General features: G+C 49.0%; 1 protein-coding gene across 1 annotated transcript in view; it reads left to right on the forward strand.

Moving 5' to 3' along the window:
- Nucleotides 1-14,226, forward strand: part of LOC119406392 (ATP-binding cassette sub-family A member 2-like) — a 45,093-nt gene extending 30,867 nt beyond the window's left edge. Inside the window, exons 6-12 of the mRNA XM_037673134.2 lie at nucleotides 1,288-1,541; nucleotides 2,949-3,095; nucleotides 5,836-5,994; nucleotides 7,628-7,809; nucleotides 10,732-10,905; nucleotides 11,864-12,086; nucleotides 13,987-14,226. Of these exons, the coding sequence (XP_037529062.2) occupies nucleotides 1,288-1,541; nucleotides 2,949-3,095; nucleotides 5,836-5,994; nucleotides 7,628-7,809; nucleotides 10,732-10,905; nucleotides 11,864-12,086; nucleotides 13,987-14,226 (1,379 nt within the window). The remainder of the gene's footprint in view (nucleotides 1-1,287; nucleotides 1,542-2,948; nucleotides 3,096-5,835; nucleotides 5,995-7,627; nucleotides 7,810-10,731; nucleotides 10,906-11,863; nucleotides 12,087-13,986) is intronic.
- The last annotated feature ends 8,098 nt before the right edge of the window (nucleotides 14,227-22,324 follow it).

Here is a 22,324-nt window from a genome sequence, read left to right on the forward strand (position 1 = left end):
CATGATGTCACAGGGTTACGTCATCACGTGGCATCATTGGTTGTTCAAAGGTGGGCCGATCCCGAAGGCAGTGCAAAACATGGTGATGTGCAGAAAGCTTACAATGCCTCCGGTCCGGGGGGCATTGCAAAACCACGTTAGTTGCAGAAAGCTTTTGGAGAGGGGTGTGGGAGGCTTAATACATATACTTAGATGAAAAAGAAGATGGCGTCCGTCTTTGAATCGACTGAGGCGGATGCGTAAGGGATCCTGTGAGTTTTTTATTGGTTTATTAAGGCGACAGCTTTACGTTTCTCATGAGTGAAAAGACCTTGCGGGAATTGGGGAAACCTAACTGTACGTCGCCAGATCTTGGTGACGGCGGCGGCGTCAATACGAGTTGTGCAAAAAGCTAATAAAAGTCCGTCAAAAATCACGTGATGCTCGAGTGAATGAAAGTGTGTCCATCGGCGCACCAGAACTCGCATGACATCAATGACGTCACCCGGTAACGTGATCACGACGTCATCTGACGATGTACACATGATGTCATCCCTTCGTTAAACGTAGTAATAAATGCTAGGGTTTTCCCTCCCAAATACACGATGTGATTGCGAGAGACGCCGTAGTCCAGGGCTCCGAAAATCTCGATAACCTGGTGTCCTTTAACGCGCAACTAAATATAAGCACACTGTCCTCCATCTATATGCGGCCACCGCGGCCGGGATTCGATCCCGCGACCTTCAGGGCAGTGGTCGAGCACCATAACCAACTGGACCACCGTGGCGGGGGTATGCCTACCCTGTATGAAGTCTGGTAATAAGTTGTCCTCAGAAATAAAAAAGAAGGCATTATATAAGGTCACATCTCTTTTTATCCACCACAGCCTTACAGCTCAAGTGGCCGAGAATCCGCCGTTGCTGTGGAAGCCAGCAGGGGCGTAGCCAGAAATCTTTTTCGGGGGGGGGGGGGGGGGGGGGTTTCAACCATACTTTATGTACGTTCGTGCGTGCGTTTGTATGTGCGCATGTATATATACGCAAGCATAACTGAAAATTTTCGGGGGGGGGGGGAGGTTGAACCCCCCAACCCCCCCCCCCCCTGGCTACGCCCCTGGAAGCCAGCTCTGTAGCGACCAGCCGAATGTACCATACATTTCGGCGTGTGGTACATTCGTCAGGAACTGGCTAAAGTACCCTTGGAAAAAAGGACACACACACAGGGTGATTCATTAAGGACGCTCGCTCCTTATTGAAGCGCCAATATAGTGCATGTAGTGCTCGACTGATGTGCCAGCGCGCGCTGCAGACCTCAACGCGCCGGACCCGTCCGAGTACGCCATCAAGCCGCTGGACGTGAACCCGTACTCGGTCTTCTACGAGTTCGTGACGCTCACCGTCGAGGGCCCGGTACTGTTCGTGCTGCTGGTGTGGATCGAAATGTGGCTCCCGTCGGTGGACATGTCGCTCAGCTCGCTAGACCCGAGCGTCTACCGGGAGGGCGTCCCCCCGACGGCCAAACCCACCCCCGCCGTCGGCAAGGCACTGGCCGGAAGCAAGAAGGTAATAGGTATCGCTTCCGGCTTGCTGCCGGTTGTCGAGATGCTCATTTCAGGCTGCCTTTGCTTGTCTCTGCGACTGACTAAAACAAGCTCCTGATCTAGTTGGTACATATTTCTTCAACGAGCACTGACACAAAAATTTTGCATCTCGGCTTTTCTGTTGCAATAAGTAGCTAACGACCCACCTATCACGGCTGAAAAGGTCGTTTCCTCGAGCCCGCGACGGTTAATTTATTACGAGACGGTTTTGTAGCGCCCAGTCACAGTTCCGGTTTCAGAGAGAGCCGAGTGAGGCGGGACCCAGAGTACATGAGCGCACAAATCAGCGTGCACATGAGCACCGCGTTGACAACTCTCTCCAACGAATTCTTCCTGGGTGCTGCTATAATCCCATCTGAGACGTTGTACATATGCTGGACCCCCCAAAAATGCCCTGCTGTGGCAAGGACCTCAGCCTTTGTACTCCCATACAAGTCTGCCCCCTCTTTCCGTTTAAAAGGTCTGCTAGGAGAGAGCACTCGCAAGTATCGCGACAGCCAACACACTCGTGACGCAGTTGGCGGTTGGTTGTTTACACGAAAACCAAAGGCACGTTTCGCGTGCAGTGGCGCGACACGCACTTTAAAATTGTTTTTAAATATGTTCTAGGCTATATTATGCGTTGATATTTCGTAGATGATGCGTGTGTGTCCACACACAAATCCATCCCACAAGTTATCTCGCCTTCAAAATTTTGTGTCAGTACTCCTGTAAAAAGCAGGGTAAGACATGTAAACACGGACATGAGGTACAGGGCGAGTACCCGTCCTTCGTGTCCGTGTTTTCTTATCGTGCCTTCGTGTTCTAGGTCCTCGCATTCTATATTTTTCTCAGCATTTGGAGGAACAATGGAGCCGAACATTGAGGTGCGGGAGATGGTATGGGATGTAAGGATGTAAGAGGAGAGGCGAAAAAGATAGCAGATGTAACAACGCCAATGCGTTATGTAGGGAAGTGATACGCAAGTAACCAATCACTTCGTAAATTGTAACGCCGTTTAGTGACTACAAGAATTATCCGCAGCAAAGACTTGCTTGAGGATATCGCGAGCTTTGACCTTTTGTGTGTAGAGGATGACGAAGTTGCTAAAGTACGGGTCATGGCTGCAGAGTAAATAAGCAAGATAAAGTCAAGTAAAAAGGATATTTACTGCTGATAGCGGTGTGTCTATACACTGCAGGAACGGTTACTACATCAACGCTGGCCTCCAGTGGGAGCTTAGGTAGAGGAGTAAAGAACTGGAAGATAGAACGGAATATATAGAAGGGGCTATTTATACAGCTTGTGCCGCGTAACATGAGCCAAGACTTCAGAAATCGGCGTTGTTAACGTTTGTGCTCGTTGCTGTTACCCTGGTTCGTGCGAGCAGCCGGAAGACACGGACGTGATGGTGGAGAACCAAGTGATCGTCGGATTGGTGAACAATCCGTCGGCATCGAGCGCATCGCGGCCGCTGATGATTGTGAATCGCCTCTTCAGGTCCTATGGTTACTTGGAGAGCAATCCAGTGCTGCAGGCAAGTTCTCCAATTTGCACGCTGAATTGCGTTATGGCGCTTTATCATTGCCGACGCTAGAATGCACTATTAGGGTCACCAACAACGAGTGACACTCATGTTTATCTTCCAAGCACTTCTGGTCGTGCACTAACACTAACTTCCGGTTTTCCGAATATACCGAAAAAGTTTTTTTTAATAAAACTGGCATGAAATCGATGGTCGTGGTTCTAGTTTAGTTATATTGGATACATGTGATATCGACGCCTAAGTTTACTTCAGGTGAGGTCCAAGTAACTGTTGGGATAATTAATCAAAATGAATCAGTTCATTGAAAGAAACTTCGCTAAAACGGCTGCTTGGGCGAGTTGGTTCATGATTAAGATCGATTTACCAGCGCAACAAAGACGGGACACATAGGAAGGACACACACACACAGCGCTGCTGTGTGTGTGTCCTTCCTAAATGTCCCGTTTTTTTGCGCTGGTAAATCTATCTTAATCATTGAAAGAGCAGACGGTGTTATGCATAGAGTTTCCTAAAATTAACTAGAGGGGACTCTGGCGCTGCGATCGTTCAGCTACCATGGGAATCATGGGTAGTACACAAATTTGCCTAGTCTTCGTGCTTGCGGCTTCAAACGTACTTGTGGCTTTGTTTATTGCTGTGTTTTGGAGTTCGTTTCGGATAAAAGAATAGACCGCTGTGAACTTCGTGACCAGGTTTGATTTGGTGAGCCTAAAAAAGTTAAAGTGGTGAAGTGGAACTGCTGACTTTTGCTGAACTTTGTTTTGCGACAAAGCGGATGCAGGCGACGCGCAGCCAAACGGAGCCGAAAGAACGAAGTTTAGACAAATTTGTGTACTACCTATCATTCCCATGCTGGCTGAAGCGTCATGCATTGCAGCTCCCATAGACACTAGCGCCAGAGTTCCCTCTAGTAAGCATTGTAGGAAATTCTATGGTGTTATCGTTGCGGCACCTGGCGGAGCAGATTTTAACCACACGCTTCTTTCTACGTGGCCTCTGAGATACGCTTCGGCAGCGCGACGAAGGAAAACACTAGGGCACGCGGACGTGCGAGTGCCACTACCAGACACCTAGCACAAATAATAGAGTCGCCTCCAATTTTGTAGCGTTAGCTACAGCGGCCGAGCACGAGCAGTTTCGCGTGGCAGTCCGAGAGCTGTGCTGCGCATGCGCGAGGAGAAGTGACGTCACACGGGACACAGCTGGCGCACCGGAGCCTCCGCTGCCGCGCGCGCCTCGCCGACCTGCGTATTCCAGAGGAGTGACGTCATAGCCGTGGCAGACATACTGAGGCCGGCGCTGCGCCGGGCGTTGGGACCGGGCACGATACGCTGCCCTAGAGACGCTGCCGGCTCAGTGATCAGTGTTCCTACACTGACTACCGAGCCGTCTTTGTGGCAATAGAGAAACGGCGTTGAGCAAAAAATAAATATACATGTGTTACATAATGCGTACACCATGTGTGTGTCATTGAAGCAGCAGTAAGAATAATCAAGCTAATCCTAGACAACAAGGAGAGCGAAGAATAATCAGTTGAACCTTACCTCACGCTACGTATCTCCTGGCATAGCCGAGCTAAGCCACAACAAATTTATTTATTTATTTATTTATTTATTTATTTATTTATTTATTTATTTATTTATTTATTTATTTATTTATTTATTTATTTATTAAAACATACTGTTAATCACTCAATGAGTTATAACAGGAAGGGCGAACTACAGGGCTTGACATTGCGAGTAGACAAGTTCAATATAAATGCAGTATATGGCTGCAAGAATATTCGTACACTGTTTTTGCTTGGCTGTAACGACAGAAATATACACACGTCATTTCAGATTCAAGGTGTAGGTACCAATTACGGTTACATATTTAGAACTGTGAGTTGCCATGTGCGACCAGTGGGGGAAAGCGGGGATTCTTATTGTGACGAGTGAAAAACAATAGTGTGGTAGATGCGGGGCAGTAACTGTCTACGATAGGTTAGGCTGGGTTACGGACACATTCAACCCTGGGGAAGATGAATAGGGACCAGGTATCGAGGTAAACATTGAGACTGGAAAGAACCGGACACGCAGGCGGGGTTGCCTACGTTTGGACAGGTGAGAAGCGTCGACGAGTAGGAGTACGGTCGGATGCCTCGCAAGAGAGGATCAAGGCATGCCTTGCCCAATATAGGATCTGAGGTGCTATGCTGGCCGCCGTCAAAATCCACAATGTTGTCAAATTCCGCCGTTGGTCAACTATGATTGGCCCAGAGGGCTGCCACGGCATCTTCGATTGGCTTTAAATGCCGACATTAGGATATCTGACAAGATGGCGACATTTGATAGTGTCCAGAATGCCTGGAGAGGCTGGGCGGCTTCCAGCAGAAAAAGCCGGGAAATTGCAGAGCGAATGCTCTATAGCGAGTCCACGGCGCCGGTATTTTGTGGCGGCGCTACCTCGTGGTTTATTCTATGCTAATCTTATCACCCATCGCTTGCGGCTGCCCGTTTGTAACGTGGGCACACAGTCGGACCACTGCAACTAAATCACGAAAAGGCATTAGCATAGAAAAAGGGGACGCTGCAGGGAACCCTCCCCCCTCCTTGTAAACCCTGCGCCCGCTTATGCATACCAGTGTCCACGGATCTTTGAAGTGCATGGAGTATTTGCGGATCTTGTATGATCGCATTTCCTCCGATCATATGGTTTAACTGTGCTCCGCTCTGGATTTGTTTATGCGTAGGGTCTGAGCTTCACCGTTCGCGCTGGCGAGTGCTTCGGACTGCTGGGCGTCAACGGCGCGGGAAAGACGACCACGTTTCGCGTGCTCACGGGCGACATTCTGCCGCACTACGGGGACGCCACGGTCTCCGGATTCTCCATCGTTCATCAGACGAAGCACGTGAGCACACTTTGCCACTTTTCTGTGTATGGCGTTGTTGGTGGGTCAAACATCCCGAAGGAAGCAAATATCGGCTCGAGCCGCAATCGAACCTTGTCATCCTGCATGGTAGTCTATAAAACTGTTTTGTAATAGGTTACAATCTATGAATTAATGCAGTATATGCACCGCCCACAAAACTTCGGCACGGCTGTCCTTGTGCTCCGCAAGGAGTCGTACCAGCTGGTTTTCGCTCGAATCGCAAGTACATCATCACCCCTATTGTAAATATTAAGCATACTGGAAAAATACTTAATAATAATTGTTGGGATTTAACGTCCCCAAAACCGCGATATGATTATGGCGGACACTGTAGCGGAGGGCTCCGGAAATTTCTACCACCTGGGATTATTTCACGTGCACCTACATATTATTTCACGGGCCTCGGGCTTTATCGCCTGCATCGAAAATACGGCCACCGCAGCCGGGATTCCAACCCACGACCTTCGGGTCAGCAGTCGAGCACCATAACCGGTGTGGCGGATCTGGAAAAACAGTTCACCATGTCTAACTAATGCGTTTTTTTTCAGTGAGTGCTGACGCCAGTATTTTTCTATGGAGCTTGTCGGGACATTTGCGTCTACCTAAAAGAAGACACAAATGTTTATCTGTATGGCAAAATTTGATCTATCTTCGATATAGTGGAACTCTTGACGTCATGAAAATGAGCTATCGTAATGGGATGCAAAACCAACCCACGTACCGGCGGCTGCAACGCGTTTCGCGCAGGCGCAGTGCGCGCTGCGAGTGGTCTTTCTTCGTCTCCGCTACCGCCTGCTGCCGCGCGTCGAATCGTCCCGTAGCGAACCGTTCACACGACGTAAGAGCACCACGCACGGTGCTCACTGCGCGTGCGCGAAACTCGTTTCAGCCGTCGGCCGGCGGTGGCGCCAAGCAGCCGCCACGCCCTCGATGTTCCCTTTAGCAGTGAACCTCTGTGTACCTACGTCGTGACACATCATATTGCCTAGCACAAGAGTTCTTGACGCCTGACGCTCTCCAAGTGCGCATGCTCCTCTTGACATGTACCCCGTGTTGACGTCCTAATGCGAAGCGTGAGCATTACTGAGCCTAAACTTGGCAAACCTCAGTGACTAGCTATTAGACGATCCATAAAGCACATAACGCTGGCGCGTCAAACGACATCTCCATTTCTTCGGAACATAGCGAAGGGAGTAGACGACCCTGGATGATTGAAAGCACCGCATAGTGCCGTTTTGCCTGCACTCTAAACGTGGCAACAGATAAATGTGATTTTGTGTACCTTTATATAGTAAGTGTTACATTAGTTTAGAGAGCATATATTCGAATCTTGGTAACCCTTACTATCGGTGCACAAAATCACATTTATCGGTTACCAAGTCTAGAGTGTGTGCAAGGGGATCTATAGCTTATGACTGCGCGGCACACGCTCGCAAAATTTTGACGGAACATAAGACAAAGGGACGACAACAGAAGCGCTGTTGTCGATCCTACTTCGTCCTGTGTTCCGTCAAATTTTTGCTCGGTTCCTTGCCCCGCTGCAAGCATGAACCAACTAGCCTGAGCCTCCACCCTAGCAAGGCACATGTACTCACCTCCTTGCGTCTCCCAGTGCCGGCGGTACCTCGGCTACTGCCCGCAGCGAGATGGCCTGCTGGACATGCTGACTGGCACCGAGACCCTGCTGCTCTTCGGCCGTCTCAAGGGCCTGAACATCACGCCGCAGTACTTGCAAGTTCTCATGCACATCTTCCGGCTCCAGGAAATCGCCGACCACCTCGTCGTCACGTACAGGTGCCTTGCCGAACGACCGCTCTAGATTCGAGCCGCACTGTTAACATGCAGTGCTTAGGGCGCTTCGATGTGTAATCGGTGGCGCTGGCATCGAGGCACCTTTGCAGGGCTCTTTGCGCAGGGGCGCCCGACGGTTCACTAGCGAAGTGCGAGACAAAAAATGGCTTTATCTCCCGTTGCCATAGCAACCGACGCTTCGCGGGAATCCTGGAACGAATCATGCAGGTCTTCTCTGGCTGCGCCGCGAAAGTAGGTCACAGGCGGAGAGACCAAGACGACGCTTCGCTACGGGCCGGTTGATATGGCAACGGGAGATAAAAACCCTTTTTTGTTGCGTACTTCCGTCGTTGTGACGACCGACAGCGCCTGTCTACCACAGAAACGATGTAACTTCGACGTAACATCAGGGGGGCTATTTTGTACGCGTTCTAGCATAGAACGGGGAGGAGGATCGAACAAAAGGAGGAGAGGAAGCCACACGGGATTGGTCGAGGCTATACTGACGGTCAAGACGTGAGAATAGCCACAAGTTTTGCTTAGAACGGGGAGGAGGTGTTAGAACAGTCTCCAGCCCCGTTCTATCGATAGAACGGATACAAAACAGTCTCCGCAAATGACTTGGATTGGATCGAAACGAAAGCGGAGGGGTGGGCTACCCACGCATCTCTCTACAGCGCTGACATTTTGCGAAAATGGCGTCTCCGTTCTCGTTCATGCCATTTCGTGTCGCCTGCGTGGCTGCTGCAGTCACGCAGAAACGAAGCCCCGAGGTAGAAGATGCGTTTGAGGTCATGACTGAAGAGGCGGACTTGGTGACGGGGCCCTCGCTGTTCAGCGCGTCGAGCTGCTCGCCCCACAGCCGACGCCTGTCCGCTGCCGTAAATTCGTGCGTAAACTCGCCAGCTCGTACGGCCAATTCTCGATGCTGTTCCGTAAACGAGAGCAGCAACTCTCTCTGATTGTCGGGAACGCGCGGACCTAGTAAGTGCGTGTACTGCGCCATTTCGACAACTGAATAACGGTTCCAATCGTCGAGCCATTTGAATTTTACAAGTACACTAATACCTAATACTAGAAGCACTAAATGAAACAGCGTGGTCGCCAGCGCCACTACCGAACGTCTCATGAAACCAAGGAGGTTATGAAACTGCGACACCCCCTGGCGCTATGTCAAGACATTAACACAAGTTAATTGTTAAAGTCGCCGAGGTCTTCCACTTCAAGCTGCGAAAGACAATGCCTCTGAATATTGATGTTCATTTAAAATAATTGTATATTTATTCATGCATTGAATACATTCCTGAATTCCCGAGCTCGCCTATTGGCTGTGTGCTCCCTCTCGTCCTTTTGTTCGATCCTCCTCCCCGTTCTATGCTAGAACGCGTACAAAATAGCCCCCCAGGTGCAACGCTCCGGAAGCTAGCGACACTTCTTGCAGTGAATGCGTTCGCACCGACAAAGAGTTGAATAATATAGCCACCCGTAACACGATTTTTTTTTGCCTTTACACTGAGTAATAAATTAAGATGCCTTGTGCCTCAGAAATCAACAAACCGCGTTATTTGCACGATTGTCAATAGGTTGTTTTGGATCGCTTAGCATCTCTTTGTTTTCGTATCGTGGCCTCCGCCATTAGTTCCGGTAGCGCCCAGCCGGAGCCAATCGTGAGGTCACGATTACAACGACAAAATCCAAGCGCGAGACGCGCGGACTTCAGATTTTGCAGACCTACCTTCTTGCATAGCTTCCACGGCTTTGCACCTAATGTATGAAACGGAGCATGCTTTCGCGGTGCAGCCGAAGACCTGCACCATTCGTTCCAGGTTTCCCGCTAAGCATCGGTTGCTATGACAACGGGAGATCAAGCCATTTCTGTCTCGCGTTGTGCCACTGATATGCGCTGCCGGCAGTATACCGATGAGCGCGCGTGACTTTGTTGCTTTATCTTCTATACCGTGCCTCGCACGCGTTCTCACCTAAACAGCGTGTATCTTACACCATGGTACGGACGCAACGCAACGAACGCCGTCACAAGTGCTTCTAGACAACATCCCTTCGCGTTGTCCTTAGCATAGATAAATGGGATGGATGGATGGATGGATGGATGGATGGATGGATGGATGGATGGATGGATGGATGGATGGATGGATGGATGGATGGATGGATGGACGGACGGACGGACGGATGGATGGATGGATGGATGGATGGATGGATGGATGGATGGATGGATGGATGGATGGATGGATGGATGGATGGATGGATTTAAGCGGCCCCATCATAACGGGGCGGTGACCGGTGAGCCACGATGCTCAATATTAGTGGTACGAGCAAACGGGTAACTCTCGTTTCTTTCCCAAGCACTTCCGGTCAAGCACTTACTTCCTGTTTACCGACTATTCAGAAAGTCTTCGAAGCAGTAAAACTGCCACGAAATTGATGGTCCTGGCTAAAGTGCAAAGTTACATTAAATACATGTGATATTCGATCATTAGTTTACTTAAGGTAATATGCAATGAAATGTAAATGTCAGGACAATTATTGAAAATTAATTGAATGAGTTTGTTGGAAGAGCAGACGCTTGTGAGCAGCTCGGACTGTGGCGGCACCTCGCGGAGTATATCTCAACCACGTGCTCCTTTCTGCGTGGCCTCTGGGGTCAGCTTCGGCAGTGCGACGAAACACAACTCCGTTAACCCAAGGAATGCCCCAGAACGCCGAGGTGCGAATGTCACTACTAGACACCCAAGTCAAGGACTTGGGTCGTCTCCAATTTTACATTACTGACGCACAAACACCGCAACTACATAGGACCGCGTGCATAGGACCCAAGTCATATACAGAATCGCTGTAAAAGAATGTGGCCCTTGGGTTAACCCTTCTTTTGTTCCAAGAGTGCAATGTCGTGCGATCGGTCTTGCGCAGTGTTGGTAACCGGCGCAAACTGTCCATCTGCGTCTCGATGATGGGAATGCCGCGGATGCTGCTGCTGGACGAGCCGTACGGCACGATCGCCACCACGGCGCGTAAGCGCATCGTCAACTACATCAGCGAACTGCAGCGTGTCAGCAAGATGTCCATCCTGCTCAGCTCGCACAGGTTGGTGCGCTAGGGCTGTTTCACATAATTACCCCAAAAGGCTTGAAAGCTGGGCTAGTTGGTGATTGATCATCATACCTTCTAGCGAGTGTCGTGTGTCTTGTCCCCTTTGTTCTCGACAAAAGTGCGCTACTTCGCCTATAAGGTATGATGATAATCACCTCACCCAGCGAGAAATCTGCAGAAATAGCGAAGCTGCGGTTCTTCTGTGTGTCCCTTGTGATTTTCTATGATTACTGTGTGATCACCGCTTCGTCCGCGACTGAGGCAGTGACGCCGTCTGTGAGTGTATCTGGGAGCCGGTTTTTGCGGGACACCCGTTTTCATTTCACTGTGCGGCTACCGCTTCGTGCACGACCAAGGCAGTAATGCCCTATCTATGGGTGTATCTGGCAACCGGAGCGTGACATGCGGACGTCGTCGGTCCCAGCCCTATAGAACAGCTCCGTCCGCTGTTGATAGTACTCGGGGTGTCCAAAGGCGTGCCTTAACGATGGTTCTCCCAGCGCTACAGGGACAGATCTCGACGAGAAAAAACTGAAGCAGAACTAACTGACTAAGGATAATAAATTCGGCTAGTTGGTTTCTGCTAAGATTCTCGTTTGCTATCGCCAATAAAGAAGGCACAGATGAAAGGGAACAAACGCTATGAGTTTGTCCTCTTTAATAGCTCTTGTCCCCAGTAAACTGCTTCTCCCCTTAAATAGCGTAATCCCTTTAAATATCATTTGTCTACTTTAAACTTAATAACACGAGGACACGAGGAAAGCACAGACGAGCGCGGACCATGTGTCAATCTTCTGCCTCTGAGTCGTTCTGCTGCGCAGTTTGAAAATACTGACTACTAAAATAACGACTGCCCTCCAAGACTTTCATCGCTATCGACTCGTGCTTCGTCGCAAGAAGCGTGCTAAGCTGCATGAAACGTGGGTACACGCAACTCCATTAACAATCGCAGCCTGTCGGACGTGGAATTTCTGTGCAACCGGATCGCCATCATGGGCGAAGGGCGGCTCCAGTGTCTCGGCTCCCTGACGCACCTGAAGGAAAAGTTCGGCAAGGGTTACACCATCAGCGTGAAGACGTATCCCGACAAGAAGCAGGACTTCGGATACCAGCAGGAGGTAGCCGACGCCGTGTGCAAGGCCTTCCCCGAAGCCGAGATGGTGCACAGTTGCGAGGTATAAGCTACGCCCCTTTCTTTGAGCATTCTAATACGTAATGCTCATGCAGTGTATGAAGCCACATACGGCAACAACGCCCAGATTTAGCCCACATTATGAACACTTCGTAAGGTACTGAACCCTTACAACGCGCGATGTCACCCCCATCCCACATCCAGGTTCTCATTTTCATTACGCTACAAATTCTACACCTTCTTAACATGGTAGTCATCGAATGATCTCAGTTTCGAATTTTGTTGCCTCACAAATCGATTGCCGCAAAAGTTTTTTGTAATTCGTCGAGAACGAGCGAGTTACACGGGTTAGTTGCGTCCCGACGAGCGCGCTGGAAGCTACAGAGGGAGCTACTGCCCGGGGGGAAAGACGTTACGTCAGCGCACGTCATGCCCTTAAGCTAGCGTGATGAAACGCGATCACTCTCTTCCTTTGTGAATCCTTTTCTCGCTAGTGTGGCTACTGTGTAATGTTAGCTGAATATGGAGCGTGGCGCTGGCACTTGGCGGCACCCTGCGGGAAGAAAGCGCATCTGATCCAAACGCCGCTCTTGAATTTATGTCGGCGATTGGCCAATAGCATGCTATCTGTTGTTCGACGTCAAAGAGCAGGAGCCGCGGCAGCTCCGAAGAGAGTGAGCACAGGCCTCTGTGTGGAAAGGGGGCGCCTGACAAAACGGCAACTTCACACTTCGCGCGTAGACACTCCTTGACGCGCATAACGGCAGGATTTGGCTGAGATGTTCCTAGAAGTGCCTGCTTTCCGCAGGATGTCCTTTTTCGCCAATCCCGAGGGGTGGGTTAAGTTTTCGAGCGATTCTAATCGGAACAAACACTTCGCTGTAAAACTCTGCGAATGCGGCAATAAATCGACAGTGAAGCTTGTGCTAAAAAGCGAGTGTCTATGCGTCCTTTTGTCATCCTGTTTGGCATATCATAAAGAGTGAAAGACGTGAAATTTACCTACAGCCACGTGCTTTCACGCACGCAACCACGAACACCAAATAGACGTTGAAGTCTGCCTTTTTTATTTTTCATGCATGTTTGTGAGAGTGCGTGTTTATAGGTTTGTTCGTTTTCCTCGCGTTACCATAGACTGTTGACGAAATTTTTACCGATAAGAACTACGATTTGTTCTTGCTTCAACATATGTTGCACCGTGAGCACGCAAAGCAGCGACTCACCGTTGAAAGGACATTGACTTTTTTTTCAATCTTTTTCATTTAATACAGACATGTACGAACTTAAAGGACCAGTACAGCCAGAATTTCAAACTCGAGGTGCTTCTGTTTCATTCTCCTGCATATTTAGGTACATCAGACCGGCTATGCCTAGTGAACGCAGCCTTGAAACATTTTCTTTTTAATATGGTTCTCTTTATGTAAGCGCGACTGCTCTAGAAATTGCGAGCCCCAGGAATTCCGGCAGCACAACGCGCCAAGTGTGTAGTACGCTGGCTCTTACCGCAGCACTCACACCCGCAGTCGTAGCTTAGCAGGCTGAGGCGTAGATCTGAAAAGTTCGAGGTCACGGGTTTGATTCCCGCCCACTGCGGTTGCATTTCGATGGGGGCGAAATGCAATAACACCCGTAGTAGTTAGATCGAGGTGCACATTTAGGAACCCTTGGTGTGACTTCTGAAACCAATGTATTGAAATCTTTTTGAAGTGTGTTCATCTCGAAGCTTATGCATGAACTGCGGAGGGGCAGGGACCTTTGTCAGGCTTGTGTGCCTTTAGCCCTTGCCCCTGCAGTGAGCTCTGTATTCTGCTTACTGTAAATAAAGTACTACTACTACTAAAACTACTACTACTACTACTACTACTACTACTACTATATTTACTATATTTACTTTCATTATTACTGGTCCTCTAACCCGCTTAAACGACCTCCAACAACCGCAGGGTCTCCTGGAGTTCCGCATGTCGCACGTGGAGATGCCCTGGAGCGAGATGTTCACGCGCATGGCGAAAATCAAGCAGCGCTTCAAGCTCCAGGACTTCTTCATCTCGGACACGTCACTGGAGCAGATCTTCACGAGCGTCACGCGCAAGGAAGCGTTCGAGGCCGCAGCTGCGGCTGCAGCCGCCGCCCCGGCCTCCGTCGCACTGCCGCCCGTCCTGGGAGGAACGCTGGGAATCTGAAGAACGACTATTGGCCGCACCGAGAACTCGTGGTTGCAGGGACTCAGTGGACACCGCGAATCAAGGGGCTTGGCCGTAGCCTGGCCGCTGTGTCTTGCAAATATATTTAGGCTTGAAGTTCGAAAAAAAAAATCTGGGTGTACCTGTAATATTGTGCTTACGACTCTGCCTACAAAGCAAATCATTTCCCCTCGAGAGAAAATGAGGAAAGGCGAAGCTTGGCTTGTGCGTGCCTGACGCATTAATTCTCTTTCGTCTCTTTCGTTCTTTCTTTCTTTCCATGCGCAGTGCGCCCTCCTAACTCTTTCCGTCCTATCAGCCGGGAATGGGACATTCATCCGTGTGTTCAGCAGCGCAACATTTCTGGTGTTATAGGCAACAACGACGCTCGTACTTGAAACAATAAAATACAACAATGAAGTGTGGCAACCTAAAGTGACGAGTGACCTCGATAGATCAGAATGCCATGTCAGAAACGGCTGACACGGTCAAGAGCACGGAGCATGCAAATACGCATGTGGACAGCGCACTTTCGAAGGTAGCGTTTCTGTGTGCACCCTCATTCCTACTCAAGTTTCCAGTTACAAGTTTATTAAGGCGAAAGCCTTAGATGCCTCATCAAACGCGAAAACTGACAGGCGTCCCGCGTCGGCGCCTCCCGTTGGTCGGCGTCAACACGAGTGATGGAGTGAAGTCAATGTCACTTCGCGTGACAGTTACGTCACGCGACGTGACGTCACGTGATGACGTCATCGCATGACATCGTAGCTTGGTCAAAGGTGGGCCCATCACGGAGGCAGTGCAAAACCAGGTGAGGAGCCTCCGAACCTGGAGGCTGCAGAGGAAAACCACGTTAAGTGCTGAAAGCTTCAGGAGGGCGGCGGGTAGTGCCAGTGCAATCGAGTGAAAAGAAAAAGGTGGCTTTCGCCTTCCGGTCGTCTTAGGTTAGTGCACAAGGGACCGTGCGAGTCTTTGTTAGCAAAGTAGCGATAGATAAATTGGAGGAGACGTTCTACAGACTATAGGGTCCCATAGTCCGAAGACTGTAGGGGGACGGACCAACGAAGAAAAATGAATGAATAAAAAAATCATAGGCACTCGTTGGCGCTGAATCTATCGCGTACTTTACCACCTCCACCCAAATGTCACTCGTACAAGCTTCGCTTGAAAAGCTAAGCTCGAATGCGCGGGTTCGATTCCCGCTCGCGGCGGCCGCATTATGAATGGAGCGAAAAACGAAGTCTCGTGTACTTAAATGCGCGTTAAAGAACCCCGCGTGGTGAGAATCGCGAGTGCCAAACCACGACGTGCCTCATATTCGCATCGTGATTTTGACCCGTAAACCTCAGTTCATTCTCTCGAAGGTCTCACCAAAGGGACGGCGCCACCATATTGCAGCTGCAGGTACTAACCTTTCAAACAGCCAGTGCTTCCTTCCTCTGTATGCATGTATCCTGGAAATTTTTTGTTAGTAATCTAGAATAAAACATCGCCGCTTTTTGTACAGTGATATTCATTACCCTAATGTTACCCACTTTGATCCTTGGGGCAAGTAGTTTACATGATGCTTTTCCAGCAAGAAACCGGAACCTTCATGCCGTTCAACTAGAATAGCGCGCAGGCAATAATGGCACATTGCTTGGCTGAAGTGGCTCTGTGCCACTTAACAATACTGCATTGATTCTAGTGCGTACAAGGACAGCTGCTTGTAGCTCTCGCATATAACAGTACGTCGTACTTGAAATATTTCACGCTTTAAATTCGTCATCATTTCTGTGCCCGCTCGGTGAGGAAGCCACAAAAAATAGTCAGCTTCCTACTAGTGGTGCCAGGCCTGAAAGAAGTGCGGAGCTGGGCGGCTTTATTTGTTTCTCTTTATTATATTGCGACAGCAAATATATGCACACTCTCGGCTGGTTTTTGCCGTCGCAGTCATGTCCCGGATATGCATATGTATGTATATATAAATAAAAGCAACAAGAAAAAATTTCCGAAGCGCGCCACTGGGATTCGAACCTGTGTCTCCTAGCTCCGCAGCGCGCCGCTTTAAACAACTCGGCCACGCGCCACCATTTGGTTAGGACACTAACAGCGAGCTATTCATATAAACCATTTAACGCTTGTGGCACGCACAGCTTGGAGGTGCTTCAGCGTGTGCTCCATCACCCGCGAGACCGCCCATTTTCCTTTCGTTTGCAAACTGCCCTTTAGACGCGCACTAAAAAGTGGCCCATTTCTGTACCCACTCGCGATGTGGATCGCCAGTTAAATATTGCGTCGAACGCCACCGCGCGGCAGGAGACGCGTGAGGGTCAAACCCACGCGCCGCAGTGTTCAAGAGAGAGATAAAAGACGTTTATTTGGTCCGGAGGGAATAGTATGCGATTTTACACATCCAACTCATGGCTAGTCCCATGTCGGAACGGGGAGGACGAGCCTCTCTGCCCTCTCACGGGCCTTCCGGACAGCCAGGAGCTGGACGTCGTAGCTGTGTTCAAGAAAACAAAATTCTAACAGCGTTGGATTGTAGCGCGCTGCTCAAACACGAAGAAATAACAGCTGTGACAATTTTTAGTTGGCACTCGTCCTGTGTATACAGGTACGTTCTTTTCGAGCGTCCTTCCTTGTGTTTGAGCAGCGCGCAGCGAGTGTGGAGCTGTGGCCGTTGTTAGTTCGCGGTCGTCCTGTGTGTGTTCTTTTCGTGAGTCCTTTGCGTTTGAGCGGCGCGCTGCAAGTATCGAGCTGCTTGCCGTTCTTCAAGTGACATTCTAACTTGTTGCCATCGCATTCATTGTTTGGCCGTTGTGGCGAAACTGACTTCTTTTTTTTTCTCTTTCTTGCTTCCTCTCTTTCTTTTTCTTTCTTTTTCTCTCTAGTATCTCTATGTATTCTTTGTCTCTGTTTATTTCTATTGGATTTCTTACGTTTACTTCTTACGCCTTCTTCCCTTTCTTTTTTACTATTTCTGGATTCCTCTCTCTTTCTGTCTATATATGGTCGACCAGCGCCAACTCGTCGCGCGGGCCCGGCAGGCGGTCCAGTCCAGAGGGTTCCTGGAATAAGGGACCCTCCCACATTCACTTACTGGCCACCTAATAAACGTTTTCTTCTCTCTCTCTCTCTCTCTCTGTTTCTTTGATTCTCTCTCTTTCTTTCTGTTTTCCTTGCCTTTCTGTCCATGCTATGTTTTACTCTCTCCCCTCCTCCTTTCTCTTTTCCTCCCCATCGCATTTCTCACTCTCGCTTTCCATTCCCACCCCCTTGCTATACAAGGCTATGTTAAGCATCTTAAAAGCAGCGCTAATATATAGACAGACGAGGAAACATTATACGAAGACGGGAGGCAGCGCCCGTCCTTTTGTGATTTTTCTTTGTACATGTGTAAGTTAGCGCTGATTTTTAGGGGCGAAGCTCCTTAAGGCGGCTCCCGTTCGTCCCTCGTAGTTGTCGTAGTCGTAGTGCGTAACCAGTCGTAACGCTAGTACCAGATCTTGACCTCCAAGGTGGTGCCGGTGGGAGATTTTTCCTGCGCGTTGTTGAACAATAAAAAATTCGCAGCGTGCGCGTTAACTAAAAGCCGAATTCTTCTGTCTCTCATTCCCCATTAGCAGCCATTGGCATGTTCCGGTAGGAAACGTTAGTAGAAGTAGAAGTGTAAGTGTTAGCTAAAAGCCGACTTCTTCTGTCTCTCATTCCCATTAGCAGCCATTGTTTACCTCCAAGGTAGTGCCTGGTGAGATTTCTCCTGTGCGTGATTAAACAATAAAATTTTGTTCAAAACGCCGTTGATTGATGAAATAAACCAACGAAAGACGCCAGATGTTTTCTAAAAGCAAAACGAAAAGACGCCAGATGTTTCTAAAGCAAAACGAAAAGACGCCAGCTGCTTAACGAAAAACGCCGGATGTTTTCTAAAGCAATGGTTTTCTAAACAATGAAAATTCACAGCGTACATGTAAAATTAAAGTGAGCTGCAAGTCGTCATAACTCTCATCGAACCTTTAGTATAAACGCGCCTGATCTCACGTCGGTGATGATGTACTGGGCAGAATTCACGGAAGATTCACGGTTTACCGATGAACCTCCGTAGCTTCGCCCACTCATCATCATTCACTCCGTGGATATGCTGTGATTTTTTTTAATGGATCCGTACCAACGAGCTCGCATCCAAACACTTTTACATCGCTACGTTGGGCTCTGCAAGCGTGATTAAACTATAGCTGATAAAGGGGGAAAAAAGCCTGGATAGTTCACTGGTTATACGATGCTCGCCTTCGTATCGGGGGTTCGAATCCCTCCTCGTAAAGAATTCGCCAAGAATTTCTTTCTCTCTCTCTCTCTCTCTCTCTCTCTCTCTCTCTCTGTGTGTACTCGTTCTCTCATCAATCAGAGCTATGCATCCCACGGCGGACAAATGGCGCACGTATTCTGGGAGCGAAGCAGTAGATGAAGGAGAGGACGAAGATAGCGCGTGCCGGTTCATGATGATGATAATTATTTGTCGACGCGAAACAGCATAACGTAAGTCTTAACACATCCGCTGTAAAATGCCATGCCGATGACGCTCAAGGGCAGCGTTCTAGGGGCGGACGCAACCTATAATAAAACTCGACGTTTACGCATTCGAAAGACACACATACTTTCTTCGAATATTTTAAAGAGCTCGAGGTAAAACGCATGACCGACAAAAATTATCATCATCATAAGCGGGTATCTGCCACAGAAATTGGGTAAATCCCACTACCCACCACTGGTCCACTAAAAATTTCACAATCTCCCACTAAAGGGAACCATGTGGGGATGCGAAGGAGCGCATGGGTCGACTTAAAGTTCCGTTCATCACGGGCACTTTGCCCGATGTTAACGCGTCCTTGCATGTGGAACACATCGTGAATTCACTGTAGTTGCCGTTACTCGTCCCGAACTCTTGTTGGAGCACGCCACGCGGGTTTATCGCGGGTGTGCAGAATCTCGTTCCCCGACGCCATCACGTGATTGCTGAGAGAGTGTAAGGGGAAGAGGCCACAGCGTCATACCCAGGCCCGAACGCGCTAGCGCGTGCCAGCACACGTTGTTTTGTCTGCGTTACGCCAAGCTAGGACAGCATACGGCAGCCCGGGCCCTTAAAGTGCTCTGCACGTATCATCATCAAGGCGGTCGAAGAACAAGACGAAGAAGACTTCTCCTTGGCGCGAGCGCGCGCTCAATATGTTACAGATGGCTATGGTAGGTCTTAGAAAGCGGACGGTCGTCAATAGAACTACGGACAAAGGCCAGCGCAAAAGCTGCTTCGCATCAAAAAAGACGAAGACAACAGTTAGCCCAAAAAATGGCTGCGAAGCGACGGCGGCGATCCGAAAACGACAGAATACTCGGGAACGGGAAAGGCAAATGCGGCTGCGAGAAGAACCTGAAGCGATGCAAGGCCTACACCAACGACGACGTGCCCGTAGAGCTATGAGAGGTGCGAACACTCTGTTTTAGCGCGACTTTCTGTCTCTGGAGTATGGACATCCGTGTCGTGTCTGCGACTGTGTGTGCTTTAACTCGAACCTCTCGGCGCTGAGAATCAACCTAGCAACAACCTAGCATCACCTAGCTAAAGCCTAGAAACAACCGAAAAGCAACAAGATTAGACTTCAGAATCGTCCAGTTTCGCTGTTCAGGTCTTCCACGACTTCGTGCAAGCCTCGCCATTTTTTAGGGGCGAAGCAGCTTAGGGTCTCGGCTTGTCGGCGGTGCATCGTCGTCTGCTGTCCCCGCATGCGTCGTCGTGACCCATTTGCTTGCTTGCATCGTCGTGTCATGTCCATTTGCTTGAGCGTAAGAAAGGGCGCCACCGCCTCAGCGCTCGCCGTGAGGCGAGAGAGAGCGAATGGCACGCGTTGCCTATGGAAACGCTGTTCCTGCGATGAACGCTGAACTACCAGCTCGCGAGGAATGAGAACGCCCCCTCGCCCGTGAAAGACAACGCCGACACAGGCAGCGTCTGCTAGCAAGTTTTTTTAAAAAAAACCAACTGTTCGCGCTTCACAACCGTTCACCGGCCACCCGCATATACAGGCACTGGATCTTGACCTGCAATGTAGTGCCGGTGAGAGATTTCTCGTGCGTCATTGAACAATAAAGATTCGCAGCGTGCACGTTAATTAAAAGCGGCCTGCGGGTCACTGTGTCTAATCTTCTGTTTCTCATTGCCCATTAGCAGTGATTTTGCTGTGGGAAACACCGCCGCACACTGCATGCTTCGCCCCTCAACAGGTTTCACGTTAATGGAGCTGAAACACCCTTCCCTACAATCTTCGTCCCTTCCCAAAGTTTTCTTTTTCAGAAGAACAGCTGCATACATTTATTCCATAGTGGTACGCACTAAATTGTTCACATTTGTTCTAAACACACACTTCTGCACTGCTGTCGTTTTCGCTGTTACAAACGTCGTGAAATAATAAAGACAGCTGCGTAAATCTGTCCCATTGTAGGCTACACAGTGCCTTAAATTGTTCAAACTTTATTCTGAGGCAGCAAGGCAGTTGCACAAAAGGTCACACGATCCCAAATCGAATCAAATGAAACCACACTTTACTTCAACGTTCGTACAAGCGATGTTGAGGACCATGAACTAAAATCCAGCAAGGCTTGACGTGGTCCGTGGCCCCATTTGTGAGGCAGCAACAAACAAGAAATGAGGAAAACAGTTTAACGCTATAAAATAGAAATACTGGGACGTTCATAATCAGAACTGTGAAAGTACATGATTATACAAACTTATAAATACAACTGGCCGTTGATACACTAGGAAAAGCTCGAAAGCAAGCAGAAAAAAAAAGCTGAAAAGAAAAAAGAATATTGCACTACACACACAAGTTTTGTGAAAGGTAATACATGAAGCATTTAATTTTACAGCGTATACAAAACTCGATAAGCAAGTACAAAGAGAAAAAGAAAACAATTTTTATACAAGAAATACACCCCATTATAAGCCCTAGCACATAAGCACTTGCAGCTGTGCATTTGCCTAAAAAATCACAGCATATCCACGGAGTGAATGATTATGAGTGGGCGAAGCTGCGGAGGTTCATCGGTAAACCGTGAATCTTCCGTGAATTCTGCCCAGTACATCACCACCGACGTGAGATCGGGCGCGTTTATACTAAAGGTTCGATGAGTTATGACGACTTGCAGCTCACTTTAATTTTACATGTACGTTGTGAATTTTCATTGTTTAGAAAACCATTGCTTTAGAAAACATCTGGCGTCTTTCGTTAAGCAGCTGGCGTCTTTTCGTTTTGCTTTAGAAACATCTGGCGTTCTTTCGTTTTGCTTTTACAAAACATCTGGCGTCTTTCGTTGGTTTATTTCATCAATCAACGGCGTTTTGAACAAAATTTTTATTGTTTAATCACGCACAGGAGAAATCTCACCAGGCACTACCTTGGAGGTAAACAATGGCTGCTAATGGGAATGAGAGACAGAAGAAGTCGGCTTTTAGCTAACACTTACACTTCTACTTCTACTAACGTTTCCTACCGGAACATGCCAATGGCTGCTAATGGGGAATGAGAGACAGAAGAATTCGGCTTTTAGTTAACGCGCACGCTGCGAATTTTTGATTGTTCAACAACGCACAGGAAAAATCTCCCACTGGGCACCACCTCGGAGGTCAAGATCTGGTACTAGCGTTACGACTGGTTACGCACTACGACTACAACTACGAGGGACGAACGGGTGCCGCCTTAAGGAGCTTCGCCCCTAAAAGGCAGGAAGACTAAAGCCATCCTCTTTTTTTTCTCAGTCGGTCGTATTTATCCCGCCTGAAAGCGTTCCGCACCCAACGTGCTTTTGCACTGCCTCCGGGATCGGAGTAATTGGAAGCTTTCTGCAACCCACGTGGATTTGCAGTGCATACGTGATCGGCCGACCATTCACCAAGCGACGATATCATGGTGTCGTCACAAGCTTTGGCGACCTGTGACATCATGACATTATAGCGTCACGTCACGACATGCTAATGATCCTTTGCGTCACTCGTGTTGACGTCACTCGTGTTGAGGCATCGAAGGCTTTCGCCTTAATAAAACTTCTTATGCTTAGCAGTGTT

This window comes from Rhipicephalus sanguineus, chromosome 10, assembly GCF_013339695.2.
Source record: "Rhipicephalus sanguineus isolate Rsan-2018 chromosome 10, BIME_Rsan_1.4, whole genome shotgun sequence".
In the NCBI taxonomy this organism is placed as follows: domain Eukaryota; kingdom Metazoa; phylum Arthropoda; class Arachnida; order Ixodida; family Ixodidae; genus Rhipicephalus; species Rhipicephalus sanguineus.